General features: G+C 37.9%; 1 protein-coding gene across 1 annotated transcript in view; it reads left to right on the top strand.

Moving 5' to 3' along the window:
• Positions 1-26,788, top strand: part of LOC117337696 (A disintegrin and metalloproteinase with thrombospondin motifs 18-like) — a 62,983-nt gene that overhangs the window by 12,968 nt on the left and 23,227 nt on the right. Inside the window, exons 3-9 of the mRNA XM_033898795.1 lie at positions 6,367-6,580; positions 11,556-11,950; positions 15,728-15,811; positions 16,681-16,840; positions 17,186-17,291; positions 22,445-22,582; positions 23,224-23,377. Of these exons, the coding sequence (XP_033754686.1) occupies positions 6,367-6,580; positions 11,556-11,950; positions 15,728-15,811; positions 16,681-16,840; positions 17,186-17,291; positions 22,445-22,582; positions 23,224-23,377 (1,251 nt within the window). The remainder of the gene's footprint in view (positions 1-6,366; positions 6,581-11,555; positions 11,951-15,727; positions 15,812-16,680; positions 16,841-17,185; positions 17,292-22,444; positions 22,583-23,223; positions 23,378-26,788) is intronic.

The raw sequence follows: 26,788 nt of genomic DNA, 5'->3' as shown, positions 1-26,788 counted from the left end.
ACTCTGTAGACAGGATTCCACACCTATACACTCCCAACCACTGACTCTGTAGACAGGATTCCACACCTATACACTCCCAACCACTGACTCTGTAGACAGGATTCCACACCTATACACTCCCAACCACTGACTCTGTAGACAGGATTCCACACCTATACACTCCCAACCACTGACTCTGTAGACAGGATTCCACACCTATACACTCCCAACCACTGACTCTGTAGACAGGATTCCACACCTATACACTCCCAACCACTGACTCTGTAGACAGGATTCCACACCTATACACTCCCAACCACTGACTCTGTAGACAGGACTCCACACCTATACACTCCCAACCACTGACTCTGTAGACAGGATTCCACACCTATACACTCCCAACCACTGACTCTGTAGATAGGACTCCACACCTATACACTCCCAACCACTGACTCTGTAGACAGGATTCCACACCTATACACTCCCAACCACTGACTCTGTAGACAGGATTCCACACCTATACACTCCCAACCACTGACTCTGTAGACAGGATTCCACACCTATACACTCCCAACCACTGACTCTGTAGACAGGATTCCACACCTATACACTCCCAACCACTGACTCTGTAGACAGGATTCCACACCTATACACTCCCAACCACTGACTCTGTAGACAGGATTCCACACCTATACACTCCCAACCACTGACTCTGACTCTGTAGACAGGATTCCACACCTATACACTCCCAACCACTGACTCTGTAGACAGGATTCCACACCTATACACTCCCAACCACTGACTCTGTAGACAGGATTCCACACCTATACACTCCCAACCACTGACTCTGTAGACAGGATTCCACACCTATACACTCCCAACCACTGACTCTGTAGACAGGATTCCACACCTATACACTCCCAACCACTGACTCTGTAGACAGGATTCCACACCTATACACTCCCAACCACTGACTCTGTAGACAGGATTCCACACCTATACACTCCCAACCACTGACTCTGTAGACAGGATTCCACACCTATACACTCCCAACCACTGACTCTGTAGACAGGATTCCACACCTATACACTCCCAACCACTGACTCTGTAGACAGGATTCCACACCTATACACTCCCAACCACTGACTCTGTAGACAGGATTCCACACCTATACACTCCCAACCACTGACTCTGTAGACAGGACTTCCACACCTATACACTCCCAACCACTGACTCTGTAGACAGGATTCCACACCTATACACTCCCAACCACTGACTCTGTAGACAGGATTCCACACCTATACACTCCCAACCACTGACTCTGTAGACAGGATTCCACACCTATACACTCCCAACCACTGACTCTGTAGACAGGATTCCACACCTATACACTCCCAACCACTGACTCTGTAGACAGGATTCCACACCTATACACTCCCAACCACTGACTCTGTAGACAGGATTCCACAACTATACACTCCCAACCACTGACTCTGTAGACAGGATTCCACACCTATACACTCCCAACCACTGACTCTGTAGACAGGATTCCACACCTATACACTCCCAACCACTGACTCTGTAGACAGGATTCCACACCTATACACTCCCAACCACTGACTCTGTAGACAGGATTCCACACCTATACACTCCCAACCACTGACTCTGTAGACAGGATTCCACACCTATACACTCCCAACCACTGACTCTGTAGACAGGATTCCACACCTATACACTCCCAACCACTGACTCTGTAGACAGGATTCCACACCTATACACTCCCAACCACTGACTCTGTAGACAGGATTCCACACCTATACACTCCCAACCACTGACTCTGTAGACAGGATTCCACACCTATACACTCCCAACCACTGACTCTGTAGATAGGACTCCACATCTATACACTCCCAACCACTGACTCTGTAGACAGGATTCCACACCTATACACTCCCAACCACTGACTCTGTAGACAGGATTCCACACCTATACACTCCCAACCACTGACTCTGTAGACAGGATTCCACACCTATACACTCCCAACCACTGACTCTGTAGACAGGATTCCACAACTATACACTCCCAACCACTGACTCTGTAGACAGGATTCCACACCTATACACTCCCAACCACTGACTCTGTAGACAGGATTCCACACCTATACACACCCAACCACTGACTCTGTAGATAGGACTCCACACCTATACACTCCCAACCACTGACTCTGTAGACAGGATTCCACACCTATACACTCCCAACCACTGACTCTGTAGACAGGATTCCACACCTATACACTCCCAACCACTGACTCTGTAGACAGGATTCCACACCTATACACTCCCAACCACTGACTCTGTAGACAGGATTCCACACCTATACACTCCCAACCATTGACTCTGTAGATAGGACTCCACACCTATACACTCCCAACCACTGACTCTGTAGATAGGACTCCACACCTATACACTCCCAACCACTGACTCTGTAGACAGGATTCCACATCAATACACTCCCAACCACTGACTCTGTAGATAGGACTCCACACCTATACACTCCCAACCACTGACTCTGTAGACAGGATTCCACACCTATACACTCCCAACCACTGACTCTGTAGACAGGATTACACACCTATACACTCCCAACCACTGACTCTGTAGACAGGATTTCACACCTATACACTCCCAACCACTGACTCTGTAGATAGGACTCCACACCTATACACTCCCAACCACTGACTCTGTAGACAGGATTCCACACCTATACACTCCCAACCACTGACTCTGTAGACAGGATTTCACACCTATACACTCCCAACCACTGACTCTGTAGATAGGACTCCACACCTATACACTCCCAACCACTGACTCTGTAGACAGGATTCCACATCAATACACTCCCAACCACTGACTCTGTAGACAGGATTACACACCTATACACTCCCAACCACTGACTCTGTAGACAGGATTACACATCTATACACTCCCAACCACTGACTCTGTAGACAGGATTACACACCTATACACACCCAACCAATGACTCTGTAGACAGGATTCCACACCTATACACTCCCAACCACTGACTCTGTAGACAGGATTCCACATCTATACACTCCCAACCACTGACTCTGTAGACAGGATTCCACACCTATACACTCCCAACCACTGACTCTGTAGATAGGACTCCACACCTATACACTACCAACCATTGACTCTGTAGACAGGATTACACACCTATACACTCCCAACCATTGACTCTGTAGACAGGATTCCACATCTATACACTCCCAACCACTGACTCTGTAGATAGGACTCCACATCTATACACTCCCAACCACTGACTCTGTAGACAGGATTACACACCTATACACTCCCAACCACTGACTCTGTAGACAGGATTCCACATCTATACACTCCCAACCACTGACTCTGTAGACAGGATTACACACCTATACACTCCCAACCACTGACTCTGTAGACAGGATTACACACCTATACACTCCCAACCATTGACTCTGTAGACAGGATTACACACCTATACACTCCCAACCACTGACTCTGTAGATAGGACTCCACACCTATACACTCCCAACCACTGACTCTGTAGATAGGACTCCACACCTATACACTCCCAACCACTGACTCTGTAGACAGGATTACACACCTATACACTCCCAACCACTGACTCTGTAGATAGGACTCCACACCTATACACTCCCAACCACTGACTCTGTAGACAGGATTACACACCTATACACTCCCAACCACTGACTCTGTAGATAGGACTCCACACCTATACACTCCCAACCACTGACTCTGTAGATAGGACTCCACACCTATACACTCCCAACCACTGACTCTGTAGACAGGATTACACACCTATACACTCCCAACCACTGACTCTGTAGACAGGATTACACACCTATACACTCCCAACCACTGACTCTGTAGACAGGATTACACACCTATACACTCCCAACCACTGACTCTGTAGACAGGATTACACACCTATACACTCCCAACCACTGACTCTGTAGATAGGACTCCACACCTATACACTCCCAACCACTGACTCTGTAGATAGGACTCCACACCTATACACTCCCAACCACTGACTCTGTAGACAGGATTACACACCTATACACTCCCAACCACTGACTCTGTAGACAGGATTACACACCTATACACTCCCAACCACTGACTCTGTAGACAGGATTACACACCTATACACTCCCAACCACTGACTCTGTAGACAGGATTACACACCTATACACTCCCAGCCACTGACTCTCTAGATAGGACTCCACACCTAAACACTCCCAACCACTGACTCTGTAGATAGGACTCCACATCTATACACTCCCAACCACTGACTCTGTAGACAGGATTCCACAACTATACACTCCCAACCACTGACTCTGTAGACAGGATTACACACCTAAACACTCCCAACCACTGACTCTGTAGACAGGATTCTACAACTATACACTCCCAACCACTGACTCTGTATACAGGATTACACACCTATACACTCCCAACCACTGACTCTGTAGATAGGACTCCACACCTATACACTCCCAACCACTGACTCTGTAGACAGGATTCCACAACTATACACTCCCAACCACTGACTCTGTAGACAGGATTCCACACCTATACACTCCCAACCACTGACTCTGTAGATAGGACTCCACACCTATACACTCCCAACCACTGACTAAGTAGATAGGATTCCACACATGTAAACTCCAAACCGCTGACTCTGTAGACAGAATTCCGTAATTTACACCCCAAGGATTCTGTACTTCAAAAAACCTGTCTTTTGAGACCACCTTTCTGACACTACAGTAGAACCTGTCTTTTGAGACCACCTTTCTGCCTCTAGAGTAGAACCTGTCTTTTGAGACCACCTTTCTGCCTCTAAGGTAGAACCTGTCTTGTGAGACCACCTTTCTGCCTCTAAGGTAGAACCTGTCTTGTGAGACCACCTTTCTGCCTGTAGAGTAGATCCTGTCTTTTGAGACCACCTTTCTTCCTGTACAGTAGAACATGTCCTATGAGACCACCTTTCTTCCTGTACAGTAGAACATGTCTTATGAGACCAATTTTCTGACACTACAGTAGAACCTGTCTTGTGAGACCACCTTTCTGACAATACAGTAGAACCTGTCCTGTGAGACCACCTTTCTGCCTCTAAGGTAGAACCTGTCTTGTGAGACCACCTTTCTGCCTCTAAGGTAGAACCTGTCTTTTGAGACCACCTTTCTGCCTCTAGAGTAGAACCTGTCTTTTGAGACCACCTTTCTTCCTGTACAGTAGAACATGTCCTATGAGACCAACTTTCTGACACTACAGTAGAACCTGTCTTTTGAGACCAACTTTCTGACAATACAGTAGAACATGTCCTATGAGACCAACTTTCTGACAATACAGTAGAACATGTCCTATGAGACCAACTTTCTGACAATACAGTAGAACATGTCCTATGAGACCAACTTTCTGACAATACAGTAGAACATGTCCTATGAGACCAACTTTCTGACAATACAGTAGAACCTGTCTTGTGTCCACCCATTTTTGTAGCCCTAAATACAAGATACCGCCATATGAACTACAGCATATATTGATGATAAAGTGATAAAGCCATAAATCAAAGTGTTTTCCCTTCCTTTTTGGCACCTGATGATGGCTGACAGCTCATAGTTTGTTGTTAATCCAACATTATGTTTTTTACTATTAGGTATTACTGTGGTCAAATTTGTGTACAGTTCGCATGCATGATTTGCCCATCTCCCCTTTTTAGTACAGTCTCAGAACCCATGAGACTTCCCCACCATTCTGCTTTTTTTTTGGGGGGGGGGGGGGGGGGGGGGGGGGGGGGCTTCTGTGGCTGGTACAAAGAAGGTTTGCCGGACCTTCAGGACTTCTGCCTTTCGTGTAGATTCATTTGTCTCCGGGTCGAAGGGCAGGACTGTGGCTCCTAACCCCCACAGGATTGTCTGTCTGATCTGGTCCCCCTATTCTAGATGGCTGGCACATTTCCTCTAGTCGAGAAGTCCAGTCAGTATAGATGTCATGGTGTATCAGGGTATTGTTAGGGTATTGTTAGGGTATTGTTAGAGGTGGATAATCTGGTTCATTCTTCTCCTGGTTTGTTTGGATATAGACGATTGTCTATCCGGGTCTATCAGCTGACTTATTGAGCTATTACATCCACCTTCCTGGTGGAAACGTTTTCTTTTTCTTCTAGAGGAGTCAGGAATGAAATGTTATGAATTACACTGACCATACATACTTTCAGTATTCTGTTTATTTGTTGTCAATTAGAAAAAATAACAAAATTTCTCAACCTCAAACATCATTATCTCTCTTTTTTCTTGTTTTAAAGGCAGGAGTTTTACAATTACCAGATGAGGACTATGTCATCGAGCCACTGGCCGAACATTTCTATGTAAAAAACACATCTACATCTCAACATAATCACCACGGACCTCACCATCACCATGGACTTCACCATCACCATGGATACGGCCAACCACATGTCATTTATAAAAGATCAGCTGTGAATGGACATGAACCTAGATATTATGGAACTCAAAAATGTAAGTGGCGCTATAAGTGTGTATGTCCCTATCATTGGAGGATTAAGTGTGATAATGAGATCTCCAGGGGCACAATACGGGAAATACAGCCTGAAACCCTTCTGTACACAATGTAGGAATGAAAGGATTGTGTCCGTATTTTGTTTGCAGTATCCCTGGGTGAAGACAAACTACTTTCGATTGAATGGTGGGTCTGGCCCCCAGGGGCCTGAGGGGCAGGACAAGATAGGTGAAATATAGACCATTTTAAAAAATCTTTCTTCTGTAAGAAAATTAATCAAAAGATTTCGTCCATATTTAGTCAGAAGCACCCTTTGGTGCAGGGGAATCGATTTTGTATGAACAATGGATCGTGCATCCCAGTGACGATGCCTAATAGAGGAAATATGGCAAATTCTTTAAAATTCTACTTCTGTAGGAACGCGTGAAGGGGAATAAATTTTGTATAAACCATAACGGTTCGATGCGGACCATAGTTATAAATCATTACAGTGTAATGACTAGCGGGTAGATAGGGGACATCTTTATAAATCATTACAGTGTAATGACTAGAGGGTACATAGGGGACATCTTTATAAACCATTACAGTGTAAAAACTAGCGGGTAGATAGGGGACATCTTTATAAATCATTACAGTGTAATGACTAGCGGGTAGATAGGGAACATCTTTATAAATCATTACAGTGTAATGACTAGCGGGTAGATAGGGAACATCTTTATAAATCATTACAGTGTAATGACTAGCGGGTAGATAGGGACATCTTTATAAATCATTACAGTGTAATGACTATCGGGTAGATAGGGGACATCTTTATAAATCATTACAGTGTAATGACTAGCGTGTAGATAGGGGACATCTTTATAAACCATTACAGTGTAATAACTAGTGGGTAGATATGTGACATCTTTATAAAGCATTACAGTGCAATGACTAGCGGGTAGATAGGGGACATCTTTTTAAATCATTACAGTGTAATGACTAGCAGATAGATAGGGACATCTTTATAAATCATTACAGTGTAATGACTAGTGGCTATATATGGGACATCTTTATAAATCATTACAGTGTAATGACTAGTGGGTAGATATGTAACATCTTTATAAATCATTACAGTGTAATGACTAGAGGGTAGATAGGGACATCTTTATAAATCATTACAGTGTAATGACCAGCAGGTAGATAGGGGACATATCTAAAAATCATTACAGTGTAATGACTAGTGGGTAGATAGGGGACATCTTTATAAATCATTACAGTGTAATGACTAGAGGGTAGATAGGGACATCTTTATAAATCATTACAGTGTAATGACTAGTGGGTAGATATGTAACATCTTTATAAATCATTACAGTGTAAAAACTAGCGGGTAGATAGGGGACATCTTTATAAATCATTACAGTGTAATGTCTATCGGGTAGATAGGGGACATCTTTATAAATCATTACAGTGTAATGACTATCGGGTAGATAGGGACATCTTTATAAATCATTACAGTGTAATGACTATCGGGTAGATAGGGGACATCTTTATAAATCATTACAGTGTAATGACTAGTGGCTATATATGGGACATCTTTATAAACCATTACAGTGTAATGACCAGCAGGTAGATAGGGAACATATCTAAAAATCATTACAGTGTAATAACTATCGGGTAGATAGGGGACATCTTTATAAATCATTATATTGTAATGACTAGCGGGTAGATCAGGGACATCTTTTTAAATCATTACAGTGTAATGACCAGCAGGTAGATAGGGACATCTTTATAAATCATTACAGTGTAATGACTAGCGGGTAGATAGGGGACATCTTTATAAATCATTACAGTGTAATAACTAGTGGGTAGATATGTAACATCTTTATAAATCATTACAGTGTAATGAATAGAGGGTAGATAGGGAACATCTTTATAAATCATTACAGTGTAATGACTAGCGGGTAGATAGTGACATCTTTATAAATCATTACAGTGTAATGACAAGCGGGTAGATAGGAGACATCTTTATAAATCATTACAGTGTAATGACTAGTGGGTAGATAGGGGACATCTTTATAAATCATTACAGTGTAATGACTAGCGGGTAGATAGGGGACATCTTTATAAATCATTATATTGTAATGACTAGCGGGTAGATCAGGGACATCTTTTTAAATCATTACAGTGTAATGACCAGCAGGTAGATAGGGACATCTTTATAAATCATTACAGTGTAATGACTAGCGGGTAGATCAGGGACATCTTTTTAAATCATTACAGTGTAATGACCAGCAGGTAGATAGGGACATCTTTATAAATCATTACAGTGTAATGACTAGCGGGTAGATAGGGACATCTTTATAAATCATTACAGTGTAATAACTAGTGGGTAGATATGTAACATCTTTATAAATCATTACAGTGTAATGAATAGAGGGTAGATAGGGAACATCTTTATAAATCATTACAGTGTAATGACTAGCGGGTAGATAGTGACATCTTTATAAATCATTACAGTGTAATGACTAGCGGGTAGATAGGAGACATCTTTATAAATCATTACAGTGTAATGACTAGTGGGTAGATAGGGGACATCTTTATAAATCATTACAGTGTAATGACTAGAGGGTAGATAGGGACATCTTTATAAATCATTACAGTGTAATGACTAGCGGGTAGATAGGGGACATCTTTATAAATCATTACAGTGTAATGACTAGAGGGTAGATCAGGGACATCTTTATAAATCATTACAGTGTAATGACTATCGGGTAGATAGGGGACATCTTTATAAATCATTACAGTGTAATGACTAGCGGGTAGATCAGGGACATCTTTATAAATCATTACAGTGTAATGACTAGAGGGTAGATCAGGGACATCTTTATAAATCATTACAGTGTAATGACTAGAGGGTAGATAGGGGACATTTTTATAAATCATTACAGTGTAATGACTAGCGGGTAGATAGGATACATCTTTATAAATCATTACAGTGTATTAACTAGCGGGTAGATAGGGGATATCTTTATAAATCATTACAGTGTATTAACTAGCGGGTAGATAGTGACATCTTTATAAATCATTACAGTGTAATGACTAGTGGGTAGATAGGGGACATCTTTATAAATCATTACAGTGTAATGACTAGCGGGTAGATAGGGGACATCTTTATAAATCATTATATTGTAATGACTAGCGGGTAGATCAGGGACATCTTTATAAATCATTACAGTGTAATGACTAGCGGGTAGATAGGGGACATCTTTATAAATCATTACAGTGTAATGACTAGCGGGTAGATAGGAGACATTTTTATAAATCATTACAGTGTAATGACTAGCGGGTAGATAGGATACATCTTTATAAATCATTACAGTGTAATGACTAGCGGGTAGATAGGGGACATCTTTATAAATCATTACAGTGTAATGACTAGCGGGTAGATAGGAGACATTTTTATAAATCATTACAGTGTAATGACTAGCGGGTAGATAGGATACATCTTTATAAATCATTACAGTGTATTAACTAGCGGGTAGATAGGGGATATCTTTATAAATCATTACAGTGTATTAACTAGCGGGTAGATAGGGGATATCTTTTTCTCTCATCCCTACCGGTATCATACTGGTCTGTCCAGGTAAATACACCCATGCTTGCTGTGTGTGTATTAACTCGCTTCCGGTGTAGGATAGCCACGCGCGCGCAATGATACAAAAGTAGGTCGCCGAACCGAAAGTAGATCTATCTATAGATTTGTAAACAATACATTGAATTAAGATATTTAGTCAGATAATATTTTTTTTTTATTTATGATATAAATTATGTAAAAAAAAACACGTTCTTTTATTGTTTTTATTAATAAAACATGGAACTATATTTTCACGCGAAAGGACACACTAGCTTGGCCGACATCAAGTGATTTGGCTTCGCTTGCAATGACAGGGCTGCTGAAACAACGTTAGACTGTGGAAATGAATGGTTTCCTTCGTTTTTAGAACAGCAAACTTCGTTTGCATATATGGGGTATGGTAAATCGATTGGCGCTGTTCTTTTTTTTATTATATGCAGTAGAAAAAAAGTTTGGATTGAGAAAAAATGGCGTCTATCTGAGAAAGCTATCGACAGATAGTGCCTATTTTTGCATATTTTAGGTTGGTGAATGAGAGAAAAATACTCAATCATATGTGGTTCATGTAGGATAGGGATATTCCACCCTCTGGGTCACAAAATGTGATAAAACCCTCGGCGGAGCCTCGGGTATTACCACATTTTGTGACCCCTCGGGTGGAATATCCCTATCCTACATGACCACATATGATAGAGTCTTATAATAAATCATTACAGTGTAATGACTAGCGGGTAGATATGGGACATCTTTATAAATCATTACAGTGTAATGACTATCGGGTAGATAGGGAACATCTTTATAAATCATTATAGTGTAATGACTAGTGGGTAGATAGGGGACATCTTTATATATCATTAAAGTGTAATGACTAGCGAGAAGATGGGGGCATCTTTATAAATCATTACAGTGTAATGACTAGTGGGTAGATAGGGACAACTTTATAAATCATTACAGTGTAATAACTAGTGGGTAGATAGGGGACGTCGTTATAAATCATTACAGTGTAATGACTAGTGAGAAGATAGGAGACATCTTTATAAATCATTACAGTGTAATGACTAGTGGGTAGTTATGAGATATCTTTATAAATCATTATAGTGTAATGACTATCGGGTAGATAGGGAACATCTTTATAAATCATTACAGTGTAATAACTAGTGGGTAGATAGGGGACATCTTTATAAATCATTACAGTGTAATGACTAGTGGGTAGATATGTAACATCTTTATAAATCATTATATTGTTATGACTAGCAGGTAGATACGGGAGGTCTTTATAAATCATTACAGTGTAAGGACTAGCAGGGTAGATAGGAGACATGTATTACTTGAGCAAAAGTCAGTATGCTTGCTTACTTTAGATGATGAATATGTATTCCCTGAGAGAATAAAGCGATCATCTGCCACACATAATCAAAGACAGAGAACGTCACATGACCGACAACAACAAGAAAGACTACGCCGACAGAGGTTGTTACACGAACGACGTCGTCAGGAAAGGATGTCAAATGAAAGACGTCGACAAGAAATGTTACTGCGTGCTCGACGCCAACAGGAAATGGCAAGATCGAAAAATGCCAGACGACAGGCGGAGAAATTATCAACTGTAAGACAACAACACGAGTCTTCTGATTGGCGACGGAAGCAGTTCTCACGCACAAAAACAGTAGAGACCCTCGTTGTTGTCGACCAGCATGTCTATAAAAAACATGGCCGACAGAACGTCACAACCTACGTACTCAGCATGTTTAATATGGTTAGTTCAAAGGGAGTTTTACAGGAAGCTTTAATAATACCTACACTTGAATATGTAGTAATTGCATGTCGATTGTGTATATTTTTATAATGTTTAGGGAATTGTTGATGTTTACTTGCAACACAAAATTGAAATCCTTTATAGAATATTATGGAATTAAGGGGATTGAATAGCAGCATCTGCAGCATATCATATTTATTAATTAAATATTTGGAACTGATGAATGGGTATAATATTAAATGTATTGGACGGATGAATGAGTATAATATTAAATGTATGGGACGGATGAATGGGTATAATATTAAATGTATTGGACGGATGAATGGGTATAATATTTAATGTATTGGACGGATGAATGGGTATAATATTAAATTGAATATTAATGTATTGGACGGATGAATGAGTATAATATTAAATGTATGGGACTGAGGAATGTGTATAATATTAAATGTATTGGACTGAGGAATGGGTATAATATTAAATGTATGAGACGGATGAATAGGTATAATTTAAAATGTGTGGGACCGATGAATAGGTATGATATTAAATGTATGGGACTGATGAATAGGTATAATATTAAATGTATGGGACGGATGAATAGGTATAATATCAAATTAATAAGACGTTTAATATCAAATGTATCGGACTGGTGAATGGGTATAATATTAAATGTATGGGACGGATGAATTGGTATAATATTAAATTGATGAGACTGATGAATAGGTATAATATTAAATGTGTGGGACTGATGAATAGGTATAATATTAAATGTGTGGTTTAATATTAAGTGTATGGGACTTTTGATTGGGTATAATAATACATGTATTGGACGGATGAATAGGTATAATATTAAATGTGTGGGACGGATGAATGTGTATAATATTGAATGTGTGGAACTGGTGAATAGGTATAATATTAAATGTATGGGACGGGTGAATGGGTATAATATTAAATGTATGGGACGGATGAATGTGTATAATATTAAATGTAAGGGACGGATGAATGGGTATAATATTAAATGTATTGGACGGGTGAATGAGTATAATATTAAATGTATGGGACTGAGGAATTGGTATAATATTAAATGTATGGGACGGATGAATGGGTATAATATTAAATGTATTGGACTGAGGAATGGGTATAATATTAAATTGATGAGACGGATGAATAGGTATAATATTAAATGTGTGGGACTGATGAATAGGTATAAAATTAAATGTGTGGGACGGGTGAATGGGTTTAAAATGAAGTGTATGGGACTGGTGATTGGGTATAATATCAAATGTATTTGACGGATGAATAGTTATAATATAAATGTATGGGACGGATGAATAGGTATAATATTAAATGTATGGGACGGATGAATGTGTATAATATTAAATGTATGGGACGGATGAATGGGTATAATATTAAATGTATTGGACTGAGGAATGGGTATAATATTAAATTGATGAGACGGATGAATAGGTATAATATTAAATGTGTGGGACTGATGAATAGGTATAAAATTAAATGTGTGGGACGGGTGAATGGGTTTAAAATTAAGTGTATGGGACTGGTGATTGGGTATAATATCAAATGTATTTGACGGATGAATAGGTATAATATTAAATGTATGGGACGGATGAATAGGTATAATATTAAATGTATGGGACGGATGAATAGGTATAATATTAAATGTGTGGGACTGATGAATAGGTATAAAATTAAATGTGTGGGACGGGTGAATGGGTTTAAAATTAAGTGTATGGGACTGGTGATTGGGTATAATATTAAATGTATTTGACGGATGAATAGATATAATATTAAATGTGTGGGACGGGTGAATTGGTATAATATTAAATGTATGGGACGGATGAATGGGTATAATATTAAATGTATGGGACGGATGAATGAGTATAATATTTAGTGTATGGGACTGGTGATTGGGTATAATATCAAATGTATTTGACGGATGAATAGGTATAATATTAAATGTATGGGACGGATGAATAGGTATAATATTAAATGTATGGGACGGATGAATAGGTATAATATTAAATGTGTGGGACTGATTAATAGGTATAATATTAAATTGATGAGAGGGGTGAATAGGTTTAATATTAAATGTATTGGACAGATGAATGGGTATACTATTAAATGTATGGGACTGATGAATGGGTATAATATTAAATGTGTGGGACTGATGAATGGGTATAATATTAAATGTATGGGACGGATGAATTGGTATAATATTAAATGTGTGGGACTGATGAATGGGTATAATATTAAATGTATTGGACGGATGAATAGGTATAATATTAAATGTGTGGGACTGAGAAAGGGTATAATATTAAATGTATTGGACGGATGAATGGGTATAATATTAAATGTATGGGACGGATGAATTGGTATAATATTAAATGTATTGGACTGATGAATTGGTATAATATTAAATGTATGGGACTGGGGAATGGGTATAATATTAAATGTGTGGGACGGGTAAATGGGTATAATATTAAATGTATTGGACGGATGAATAGGTATAATATTAAACGTATGGGACTGGGGAATGGGTATAATATTAAATGTGTGGGACTGATTAATAGGTATAATATTAAATTGATGAGAGGGGTGAATAGGTTTAATATTAAATGTATTGGACAGATGAATGGGTATACTATTAAATGTATGGGACTGATGAATGGGTATAATATTAAATGTGTGGGACTGATGAATGGGTATAATATTAAATGTATGGGACGGATGAATTGGTATAATATTAAATGTGTGGGACTGATGAATGGGTATAATATTAAATGTATTGGACGGATGAATAGGTATAATATTAAATGTGTGGGACTGAGGAATGGGTATAATATTAAATGTATTGGACGGATGAATGGGTATAATATTAAATGTATGGGACGGATGAATTGGTATAATATTAAATGTATTGGACTGATGAATTGGTATAATATTAAATGTATGGGACTGTCGAATGGGTATAATATTAAATGTGTGGGACGGGTAAATGGGTATAATATTAAATGTATTGGACGGATGAATAGGTATAATATTAAACGTATGGGACTGGGGAATGGGTATAATATTAAATGTGTTGGACGAATGAATGTGTATAATATTAAATGTGTGGGACGGGTGAATGGGTTTAATATTAAATGTATTTGACGGATGAATGGGTATAATATTAAATGTATTGGACGGATGAATAGGTATAATATTAAATGTGTGGGACTGAGGAATGGGTATAATATTAAATGTATTGGACGGATGAATAGGTATAATATTAAATGTGTGGGACTGAGGAATGGGTATAATATTAAATGTATTGGACAGATGAATTGGTATAATATTAAATGTATGGGACGGATGAATGGGTATAATATTAAATGTATTGGACGGGTGATAGGTATAATATTAAATGTATGGGACTGGTGAATGGGTATAATATTAAATGTATGGGACTGATGAATGAGTATAATATTAAATGTATGGAACGGATGAAAAGTAAAAAAAAAAGAAATTAGAATCGGTTTCAATTCATCAATGAATGATGTTTATATCCATGCAAAGTTTATGTGTCAAAAATTGAATTCAGTAACAAACAACTTTTGAAAAGTCAGTTTGTACATCTCTTGTCTTAAATAAAAGGATGAGAAGTATCTAATCTTAGTAAAGATTGACTAGGATTTCGACCATTATAAGATGTCGGGTACTTCAATAAGACCATTTTTTGTTTAGTTCATTAAATATCAATTTGATTTTTGTTTGAAGGTGTCCCAGTTGTTTTTGGACGATAGCCTTGGGTACAAGGTCAACATCGTACTGGTTGGCCTCATCATTATAGACGGAACAGAAGTAAGACCAGATTAATAAAAAAGATCCACAAAGTCAGGATGCTATGTGAGGTCATGCCGTCGTGCGACATACGTCATCTGTCCATCCAAATTTTCGATTGAAACAATTTCTTTTCACTACCCTAGAATCCCGAAGTCAGGATTTGGGTTGACAGATTTCTTGGATAAAGATCAACAAAATTTAGGAAAAGAAATGACCTCGGTCCATATTCAAGGCCACAGGGGTCAAATTCCTTAAAACTTTTGAACTATTTTTTCTCGCTAACTAATACTCTCTTAGTCACGACATTTGGTTAAAAGGTTCAATGATGACGCACAACAAAGTTTGCCAAAAAACCTGATCTTGACTTATTTTCAACGTTACAGAGGTAAAATATTCCTTAAAACATTTAAATCACTTCTCATTAATCAATACTCTCAGTGTCCTAATATTTGGCTGATACATTTCTTGAATACGGCCTAACGAAGCCTGTGAAAAGAAATTACCTTGACCCATATGCAAGGTCACAAGGGTCAAATCCCTGAAAACCTTTAAACATTTTTTTCTGACTTAAATTAAGACTCCCCAAGTCATGACATCCATATTTGAAATCAATATCAGAAGGAAAGTTTTCGACTGAAGAATGTGTGAATCAATTAGTTGATCTTTTCTTAGATTTCGCCTTTGAACTCTTTAAACCATTCCTCACATAGAAAAGCAGTTAGATCTTTTGATCTTTAATGTTTTTGATTTATGACATATTTGAGCAGTATACAATATTTGATGATATTTCCATAGTAAACAAGAATTGATGACAGCATTTGAAAATAACAATTATCTAATTTAATTTTAATGGATACACTTTGATATTTGTTAATATTTTTTCTCAGCCTGGACTTACCATTAGTCACAACGCTGACAACACACTCAATAGTTTTTGTCAATGGCAAGCTGTGATTGGAGGCAAACGACACCGACAACACGACCATGCCATACTCCTAACAGGACTTGACATCTGTGCCTTACGAAACACTCCCTGTAACACATTAGGTAAAAATACTACAATCATTCAAAACAACTTGAAATAATGTCATGTATGTGCTTGTTGTAGCATTTTTGATATCATTCAAGGTCAGACCTATAGGTCATATGATTGGTCTTTTTTCGGTTTTTACTTATTAGTTGTTGTCAGGAACATTGCTTTTTCATTGAAATGTTACACTTTCTATACCTTCTTACTTAGATTCTTAATGCCATCAAGAGCCTCACTCTAAATTAAAAGTCAGTAAAAGGTCAAATGTCAATCCATGTGGTATGTTAAGTGAAATAACCATTAAACAATGCTTATGATTTACCTGTGTTGTTTGTATTGTTACAAACACATTACTGTTTTAGGATTTGCTCCAGTGAAGGGGATGTGTAACAGGCTAAGGAGCTGTAGTGTCACTGAGGACTCCGGACTGGCAACAGCATTCACCATCGCTCACGAAATTGGTCACAAGTATGTCTAGATCACCATCGCTCACGAAATTGGTCACAAGTATGTCTAGATCACCATCGCTCACGAAATTGGTCACAAGTATGTCTAGATCACCATCGCTCACGAAATTGGTCACAAGTATGTCTAGATCACCGTCGCTCACGAAATTGGTCACAAGTATGTCTAGATCACCATCGCTCACGAAATTGGTCACAAGTATGTCTATATCACCATCGCGCATGAAATTGGTCACAAGTATGTCTAGATCACCATCGCTCGTGAAATTAGGCATACGTTTCAGAGTTCCTTTTTCATCGATAAATGATACATTAAAGGACATATTGAAATAAAAATCGGTACTTTAGAATAATTTTACTAGAACAATATATTTTATTCGAGTATGTTACAAGATATAACAGCTATAGATATTCCACCAGAGTAAGTTCCACCAATTTTCTAGACTTTTCTTGCCTTGTTTAATTCAAACACAATTGTAGATTACAATTACAAGTTGTCATCCCAGGACATCTTATGAAAAGGAAATTAATTCCAGCAAAGATATTGCTTTTATGTATGTTAATAACTTTTTGTTGTAGTAAAAGAACAAAACGAATTATGTCCAAAAAATATTGCTTAAATATTGAAATCTTCTTTGGAGCACAGAGAACTGGGATTTTGTAATGAAATATTTGAAACAAGATCATGATTAGATCACAAGTATGTCTAGATCACCATCGCTCATGGAATTGGTCACAAATATGTCTAGATCACCATCGCTCATCAAATTAAAGCATTGAGATTTGCTGAGGTACATGCATTTGCTTTATGATATATTTACATGTGTATGAACATATCCGCCCCCTGTAATTGGATATAAAGGAACATGTCCGCCCCCTGTGATTGGATATAAAGGAACATGTCATCCCCCTGTTATTAGATGTAAAGGAACATGTCAGCCCCCTGTGATTAGATATAAAGGAACATGTTAGCCTCCTGTGATAAGATATAAAAGAACATGTCAGCCCCCTGTGATTAGATGTAAAGGAACATGTCAGCCCCCTGTGATTAGATGTATATGAACATGTCATCCCCCTGTTATTAGATGTAAAGGAACATGTCAGCCCCCTGTGATTAGATATAAAAGAACATGTCAGCCCCGTGTGATTAGATGTAAAGGAACATCTCAGCCCCCTGTGATTAGATGTAAAGGAACATGCCAGCCCCCTGTGGTTAGATGTATATGAACATGTCAGCCCCCTGTGATAAGATGTAAAGGAACATGTCCGCCCCCTGTGATTGGATATAAAGGAACATGTCAGCCCCCTGTGATTAGATGTAAAGGAACATGTCAGCCCCCTGTGATTAGATGTAAAGGAACATGTCAGCCCCCTGTTATTAGATGTAAAGGAACATGTTAGCCCCCTGTGATAAAATGTAAAGGAACATGTCAGCCCCCTGTGATTAGATTAAAGGAACATGTCAGCCCCCTGTGGTTAGATGTATATGACCATGTCAGCCCCCTGTGATTAGATGTATATGAACATATCCGCCCCCTGTGATTGGATATAAAGGAACATGTCATCCCCCTGTTATTAGATGTAAAGGAACATGTCAGCCCCCTGTGATTAGATATAAAGGAACATGTTAGCCTCCTGTGATAAGATATAAAAGAACATGTCAGCCCCCTGTGATTAGATGTAAAGGAACATGTCAGCCCCCTGTGATTAGATGTATATGAACATGTCATCCCCCTGTTATTAGATGTAAAGGAACATGTCAGCCCCCTGTGATTAGATATAAAAGAACATGTCAGCCCCGTGTGATTAGATGTAAAGGAACATCTCAGCCCCCTGTGATTAGATGTAAAGGAACATGCCAGCCCCCTGTGGTTAGATGTATATGAACATGTCAGCCCCCTGTGATAAGATGTAAAGGAACATGTCCGCCCCCTGTGATTGGATATAAAGGAACATGTCAGCCCCCTGTGATTAGATGTAAAGGAACATGTCAGCCCCCTGTGATTAGATGTAAAGGAACATGTCAGCCCCCTGTTATTAGATGTAAAGGAACATGTTAGCCCCCTGTGATAAAATGTAAAGGAACATGTCAGCCCCCTGTGATTAGATTAAAGGAACATGTCAGCCCCCTGTGGTTAGATGTATATGACCATGTCAGCCCCCTGTGATTAGATGTATATGAACATGTCAGCCCCCTGTGATTAGATGTAAAGGAACATGTCAGCCCCCTGTTATTAGATGTAAAGGAACATGTCAGCCCCCTGTTATTAGATGTACAGGAACATGTCAGCCCCTGTGATAAGATATAAAAGAACATGTCAGCCCCCTGTGATTAGATGTAAAGGAACATGTCAGCCCCCTGTGAAAAGATGTAAAGGAACATGTCAGCCCCCTGTGATTAGATGTGTATGAACATGTCAGCCCCCTGTGATTAGATGTATTTGAACATGTCAGCCCCCTGTGATTAGATATAAAGGAACATGTCAGCCCCCTGTGATTAGATGTAAAGGGACATGTCAGCGCCCTGTGATTAGATATAAAGGAACATGTCAGCCCCCTGTGATTAGATATAAAGGAACATGTTAGCCCCCTGTTATAAGATATAAAAGAACATGTCAGCCCCCTGTGATTAGATGTAAAGGAACATGTCAGCCCCCTGTGATAAGATATAAAAGAACATGTTAGTCCCCTGTTATAAGATATAAAAGAACATGTCAGCCCCCTGTGATTAGATGTAAAGGAACATGTCAGCCCCCTGTGATAAGATATAAAAGAACATGTCAGCCCCCCGTGATTAGATGTATATGAACATGTCAGCCCCCTGTGATTAGATGTATATGAACATGTCAGCCCCCTGTGATTAGATGTAAAGGAACATGTCAGCCCCCTGTTATTAGATGTACAGGAACATGTCAGCCCCTGTGCTAAGATATAAAAGAACATGTCAGCCCCCTGTGATTAGATGTAAAGGAACATGTCAGCCCCCTGTGATTAGATGTAAAGGAACATGTCAGCCCCCTGTGAAAAGATGTAAAGGAACATGTCAGCCCCCTGTGATTAGATGTGTATGAACATGTCGGCCCCCTGTGATTAGATGTATATGAACATGTCAGCCCCCTGTGATTAGATGTAAAGGAACATGTCAGCCCCCTGTTATTAGATGTATTTGAACATGTCAGCCCCCTGTGATTAGATATAAAGGAACATGTCAGCCCCCTGTGATTAGATATAAAGGAACATGTCAGCCCCCTGTGATTAGATGTAAAGGAACATGTCAGCCCCCTGTGATTAGATGTAAAGGAACATGTCAGCCCCCTGTGAAAAGATGTAAAGGAACATGTCAGCCCCCTGTGATTAGATGTGTATGAACATGTCAGCCCCCTGTGATTAGATGTATATGAACATGTCAGCCCCCTGTGATTAGATGTATATGAACATGTCAGCCCCCTGTGATTAGATGTATATGAACATGTCAGCCCCCTGTGATTAGATGTAAAGGAACATGTCAGCCCCTGTGAAAAGATGTAAAGGAACATGTCAGCCCCCTGTGATTAGATGTGTATGAACATGTCAGCCCCCTGTGACTAGATGTATATGAACATGTCAGCCCCCTGTGGTTAGATGTATATGACCATGTCAGCCCCCTGTGATTAGATGTATATGAACATGTCAGCCCCTGTGATTAGATGTATATGAACATGTCAGCCCCCTGTGATTAGATGTAAAGGAACATGTCAGCCCCCTGTTATTAGATGTAAAGGAACATGTCAGCCCCCTGTGGTTAGATGTAAATGAACATGTCAGCCCCCTGTGATTAGATGTATATGAACATGTCAGCCCCCTGTGATTAGATGTAAAGGAACATGTCAGCCCCCTGTTATTAGATGTAAAGGAACATGTCAGACCCCTGTGATAAGATGTAAAGGAACATGTCAGCCCCCTGTGATTAGATGTAAAGGAACATGTCAGCCCCCTGTGATTAGATGTAAAGGAACATGTCAGCCCCCTGTGAAAAGATGTAAAGGAACATGTCAGCCCCCTGTGATTAGATGTAAAGGAACATGTCAGCCCCCTGTGATTAGATGTATATGAACATGTCAGCCCCCTGTGATTAGATATAAAGGAACATGTTAGCCCCCTGTGATAAGATGTAAATGAACATGTCGGCCCCCTGTGATTAGATGTAAAGGAACATGTCAGCCCCCCGTGATTAGATGTATATGAACATGTCAACCCCCTGTGATTAGATGTGTATGAACATGTCAGCCCCCTGTGATTAGATGTAAATGAACATGTCGGCCCCCTGTGATTAGATGTAAAGGAACATGTCAGCCCCCTGTGATTAGATGTATATGAACATGTCAGCCCCCTGTGATTAGATGTATATGAACATGTCAGCCCCCTGTGATTAGATGTATATGAACATGTCAGCCCCCTGTGATTAAAGGGACACATGATAATTCAGGTTGGATTTAATAGAAAAGCGTTCATAATGAGGGTCAAAATGCATCGAAGAAAACAATGACTGTTCTGTATATCGTTATATAATGATAACGACATCTCGTTATATCGTTATATCGTTATGTATCGATGAAAATAAAAACAAAAGTTTCTGAAAAAAATAAATATATATATATATTTATATAACATAGTAATACAATTGATGATTGACTGACCGGGCCTCGAACTCACGATCTACCGCCCTAAGTCGCCTAGCCAGTACGAGTCACGAGGTGGTTCTATGTTATATATCAAATAATTAACACGATTTATCATTTACGCTATTTGTTTGTGATCCGAAGATAAAGATTTGAACTTCCTGTCGTAGTTGTACTGTGGTGAATATATTTGTAAATCATTGTTAGTTACCTACCAGTGAAACTTGGGAGATTTTAGGTTTCCTCTCCATCAATCTTGTACGTATGTATAAAGTCAAAGTTTGTCACTTCTCTACCGCCTTCAGTCCTTCAGAGATCCTAATCAAACATGATGATACAAGACCATTATAACTCAGACAATTGGTTTGAGTTTCAGGGGGATTTGCGTTAATATCAAGGTCAGTTCCTTATCCTAACAAGGACCGGTCGGGAAAATGTATTGTTTTAACTCAGTATGCTTGCTTTCACATCGGTTTGTTAATGTTTGTAATTGTTTTAGTTTTGGAATGCTACACGACGGGACAGATAATTGGTGTCGGCCACATGCCGGAACGATCATGTCGCCGACACTCAGCTCCAAAGGTGGTATATTCAAATGGTCCGAATGCAGTCGTAACTACCTTCATAGGTTCTTCAAGTAAGTGATCCTTGTCTAAATGCAATGAAATTCCAACATAAAATGTTAGATACCAATTTTCACTTGCCTCCGAATGTAATAAAGGTGTGTAAGACTTTCTATCTAGGGGTCATGATAGCTCATTGAGTATTAACAACCTCAGGTGAAACTAAACGGGTCGTGGTTTGATCTATAAAAGGGTCGATCAGTTTGTGATTTCGAGAAAAATGCAGGTAAGAAATCGTCATTATTTTTTCCTTGGTCAAGACATGTTTGCCCACTGAAGGAGACTTTTAGATAAGTTTGTCTGTTCACGGGTGGATCTATGTTGGAAGCACATTGAGTTTGAAAACAAGATTATGTTATGTAACCTTAACGGATTGGGTATTTATATATTACAAATGATGAACAGATTATTAACCTAAAGTTAACTGACATTATCAACTTCATGTAGAACTAGCATTTCATAAGATTTCGAACTCTTTGAAAATCCAATATTAAAAACAGCAAATATTTAAAAAAAATATCAAAAGATGGTTTCTTTAATTGATAAGGTGATATGTTGATAAGTGTTATTGTCATTAAGGTGTGAGACCATGTCAGTTTCTGTGTATTTGCTAGTTTCAATAACAATTTATCCTTATGTCAATATCATATTCCAGCACCATTCAGTCAAGTTGTTTGGTAGATGAACCACAGGCAGTAGCAGAGTTAACGTTCCCAGATAAATTACCGGGGGAAATCTTCAATGCAGACACCCAGTGTCAGTGGCAATTTGGGAGACATGCTAGCCTCTGTATCTTTGACTTTGGAAAGGTCTGTATTGAATTTGTAATCATGAAAATCTGTTTTAAATTTAGTCAAGACAAGTCTGGGTATAGGAAGAGAAACCAATAAAATTGAAAGAGATGTATTAGATTTAATGTAAAAAATTCTTAACGTTGATACAGGAGGTTAGATTCACTGTTGTAGAGTGGAGCAAATAAACCTGTCCATATACCTGACTTGAAATGAGTCAATTGTACTGACTCAAAATTGGCCAGGCATGTAAGTTACAGTGTATTATGGAGTTTTACATGTCATTTATATACATTTATACCTTTTGTTTTAATCAGTAAACAGAAATTTGTCATTGATTCTTTGACCTTTCTATAATATTATCAAAGAAGCAGATAAAGGTAGTTCAGTAGTTGTGATAGATGAAGATTTCTATTGTGGACATATACACAATGATATTATAATGATAAATATTTCTATTGTGGACATATACACAGTGATATTATAATGATAAAGATTTCTGTTGTTGACATATACACAGTGATATTATAATAATAAAGATTTCTATTGTGGACAAATCCATAGTGATATTATTATGATAAAGATTTCTATTGTGGACATATACACAGTGATATTATAATGATAAAGATTTCTGTTGTTGACATATACATAGTGATATTATAATGATAAAGATTTCTGTTGTTGACATATACACAGTGATATTATAATAATAAAGATTTCTATTGTTGACATATACACAGTGATATTATAATGATAAAGATTTCTATTGTGGACAAATCCATAGTGATATTATAATGATAAAGATTTCTGTTGTTGACATATACACAGTGATATTATAATGATAAAGATTTCTGTTGTTGACATATACACAGTGATATTATAATAATAAAGATTTCTATTGTTGACATATACATAGTGATATTATAATGATAAAGATTTCTATTGTGGACATATACACAGTGATATTATAATGATAAAGATTTCTATTGTGGACAAATCCATAGTGATATTATAATGATAAAAATTTCTATTGTGGACATATACACAGTGATATTATAATGATAAAGATTTCTATTGTGGACATATACACAGTGGTAAATGTCAAAGATTTCTATTGTGGACAAATCCATAGTGATATCATAATGATAAAGATTTCTAGTGTTGATGTATACACAGTGATATTATAATGATAAAGATTTCTGTTGTTGACATATACACAGTGATATTATAATGATAACGAATACTATTGTGGACAAATCCATAGTGATATTATAATGATAAATATTTCTATTGTTGACATATACACAGTGGTAAATGTCAAAGATTTCTATTGTGGACATATACACAGTGATATTATAATGATAAAGATTTCTATTGTGGACAAATCCATAGTGATATTATAATGATAAAGATTTCTGTTGTTGACATATACATAGTGATATTATAATGATAAAGATTTCTGTTGTTGACATATACACAGTGATATTATAATGATAAAGATTTCTGTTGTTGACATATACACAGTGATATTATAATAATAAAGATTTCTATTGTGGACATATACACAGTGATATTATAATGATACAGATTTCTATTGTGGACATATACACAGTGATATTATAATAATAAAGATTTATATTGTGGACATATACACAGTGATATTATAATAATAAAGATTTCTATTGTGGACATATACACTGTGATATAATAATCATACTAATTACAACGACGAGTGATGATTTTGATACTGAAACTAAAATTATTAACAATCTTATACAATCATTTGACGCATGCATACTTGATAAAGAAAAGGATAGCATTTTAACTTTGGCCATAAAACTAGTTTTTTGCTACGGTCTACCAAAAGTTCATAAAAGTTCCATCATAGGGAAAGCTATTGAGGATCAGAATACTATATACATGTACTTTGTCATTTTTAGACCTCATATTGAAATATTGAAACTATAATGTAAAAGCGTTAATAGTTATATATTAAAAAAGATTTAGATTTTCTTGGTCGCTTACTTCGACGGACTCAGTGTACGCATAAACGTTTTACTTTTGATGTAGTAAGTCTGGACACTAATTCCCCACGTGATCTAGGTACAGAAGCTGTTAAATATTGGTTGAAAAAAAATGATTCCCGCTTTAGTATTGAGATTTTACTAAAGGCTTTAGAAATTGTTTTGAAACGAAATGATTTTTTTTTTTGATCACATTTTTTTTTCAGCAGATCAAAGGTACTGCAGTGGGAGCTAAAGTGGCCCCCACATATGTGACTTTAGTCTTAGGATATTTAGAAGAAACTCTTTATCTTAAAATTGAATCTATTCACTGAATTTACTGAATTTATCAAAACTATTTTTAAGGTTCCTTGATGATTGCTTTATTTTATGGCCTTCTGATAAGGATGTCACCATATGTTGAATACTCTCCATCCATCAATTTGCTATACAATGGAGTGTAGTGAGATTTGATACCATTTTGTTAGATGTTTTAATTCAGACATTCATTGCAGGAAATATTAACAATTGTCAGCGGAAAGGGAGTACGAGACATTAGACTATTGTCAATAAAAACAGTATCGTAGAGTTGAATGCTATATCCGGGTGATATAATATGGTATAAGAAAAGCTTTAGAAAATTGACCTTTTATATCACTTGTACGTAAACAAAAAGTAGCACCAATTCAGTACCTTTTGTTTCTATTATTAACTCTAGGAACTTCAATAAAGCTAAAGAAAAACAGTGCTCGTATGAGAAAGATTTTAAAAACCATACTACTAGTATTTTACATAGTAGACGTCAACCTAAAAAAAATAAACAAATATTGACATAATATTATTCTAAATTTGACAGTTCCATATATAGGGTCTAGTAAGTAATAACGACGGTATAAACCAATATAGGTACTGGATCCTAACAAACAAATGTTGGATGCGTATTACTAGAAATAGATATATGTCAAGTAGTAATAACGACAGTACAGACAAGTAAATTGTCGAATTTTCGAAGCAACCTAGACACGGGTAAACTACATACGATCACATATACACATAGAACATGGAATATAAAGGGACAGATTGCCTCGAAAGTTCGACAATTTACGTGTCTGTACTGTCGTTATTACTACTTGACAAATTATATTTTATGTATATATGTTATATAAGTCAAATAATTAGCACAGTGTAGCATATGCACTATGTGTAGGTGATCCGAAGATGAAGATTTGAATTTCCTGTCCTAGTTGTACTGTGGTGAATACAATTCGCATCCATGTATGTAAACATATTGCGATCCAGGTATTCATATCATCTAATCGACGACTTCCACAATGATCATGTCAGGGTATCGGGCCGACCATCACTGCACCATTGAAACGTTCTTTTTTAGAACGCCGATGTGGCGCAGAGGTATAAGCTGCGGGTA

Source organism: Pecten maximus, chromosome 11 (genome assembly GCF_902652985.1).
Source record: "Pecten maximus chromosome 11, xPecMax1.1, whole genome shotgun sequence".
NCBI lineage: Eukaryota > Metazoa > Mollusca > Bivalvia > Pectinida > Pectinidae > Pecten > Pecten maximus.
The sequence above is the reverse complement of the archived record's forward strand: the minus strand, read 5'-3'. Positions and strand labels throughout refer to the sequence as shown.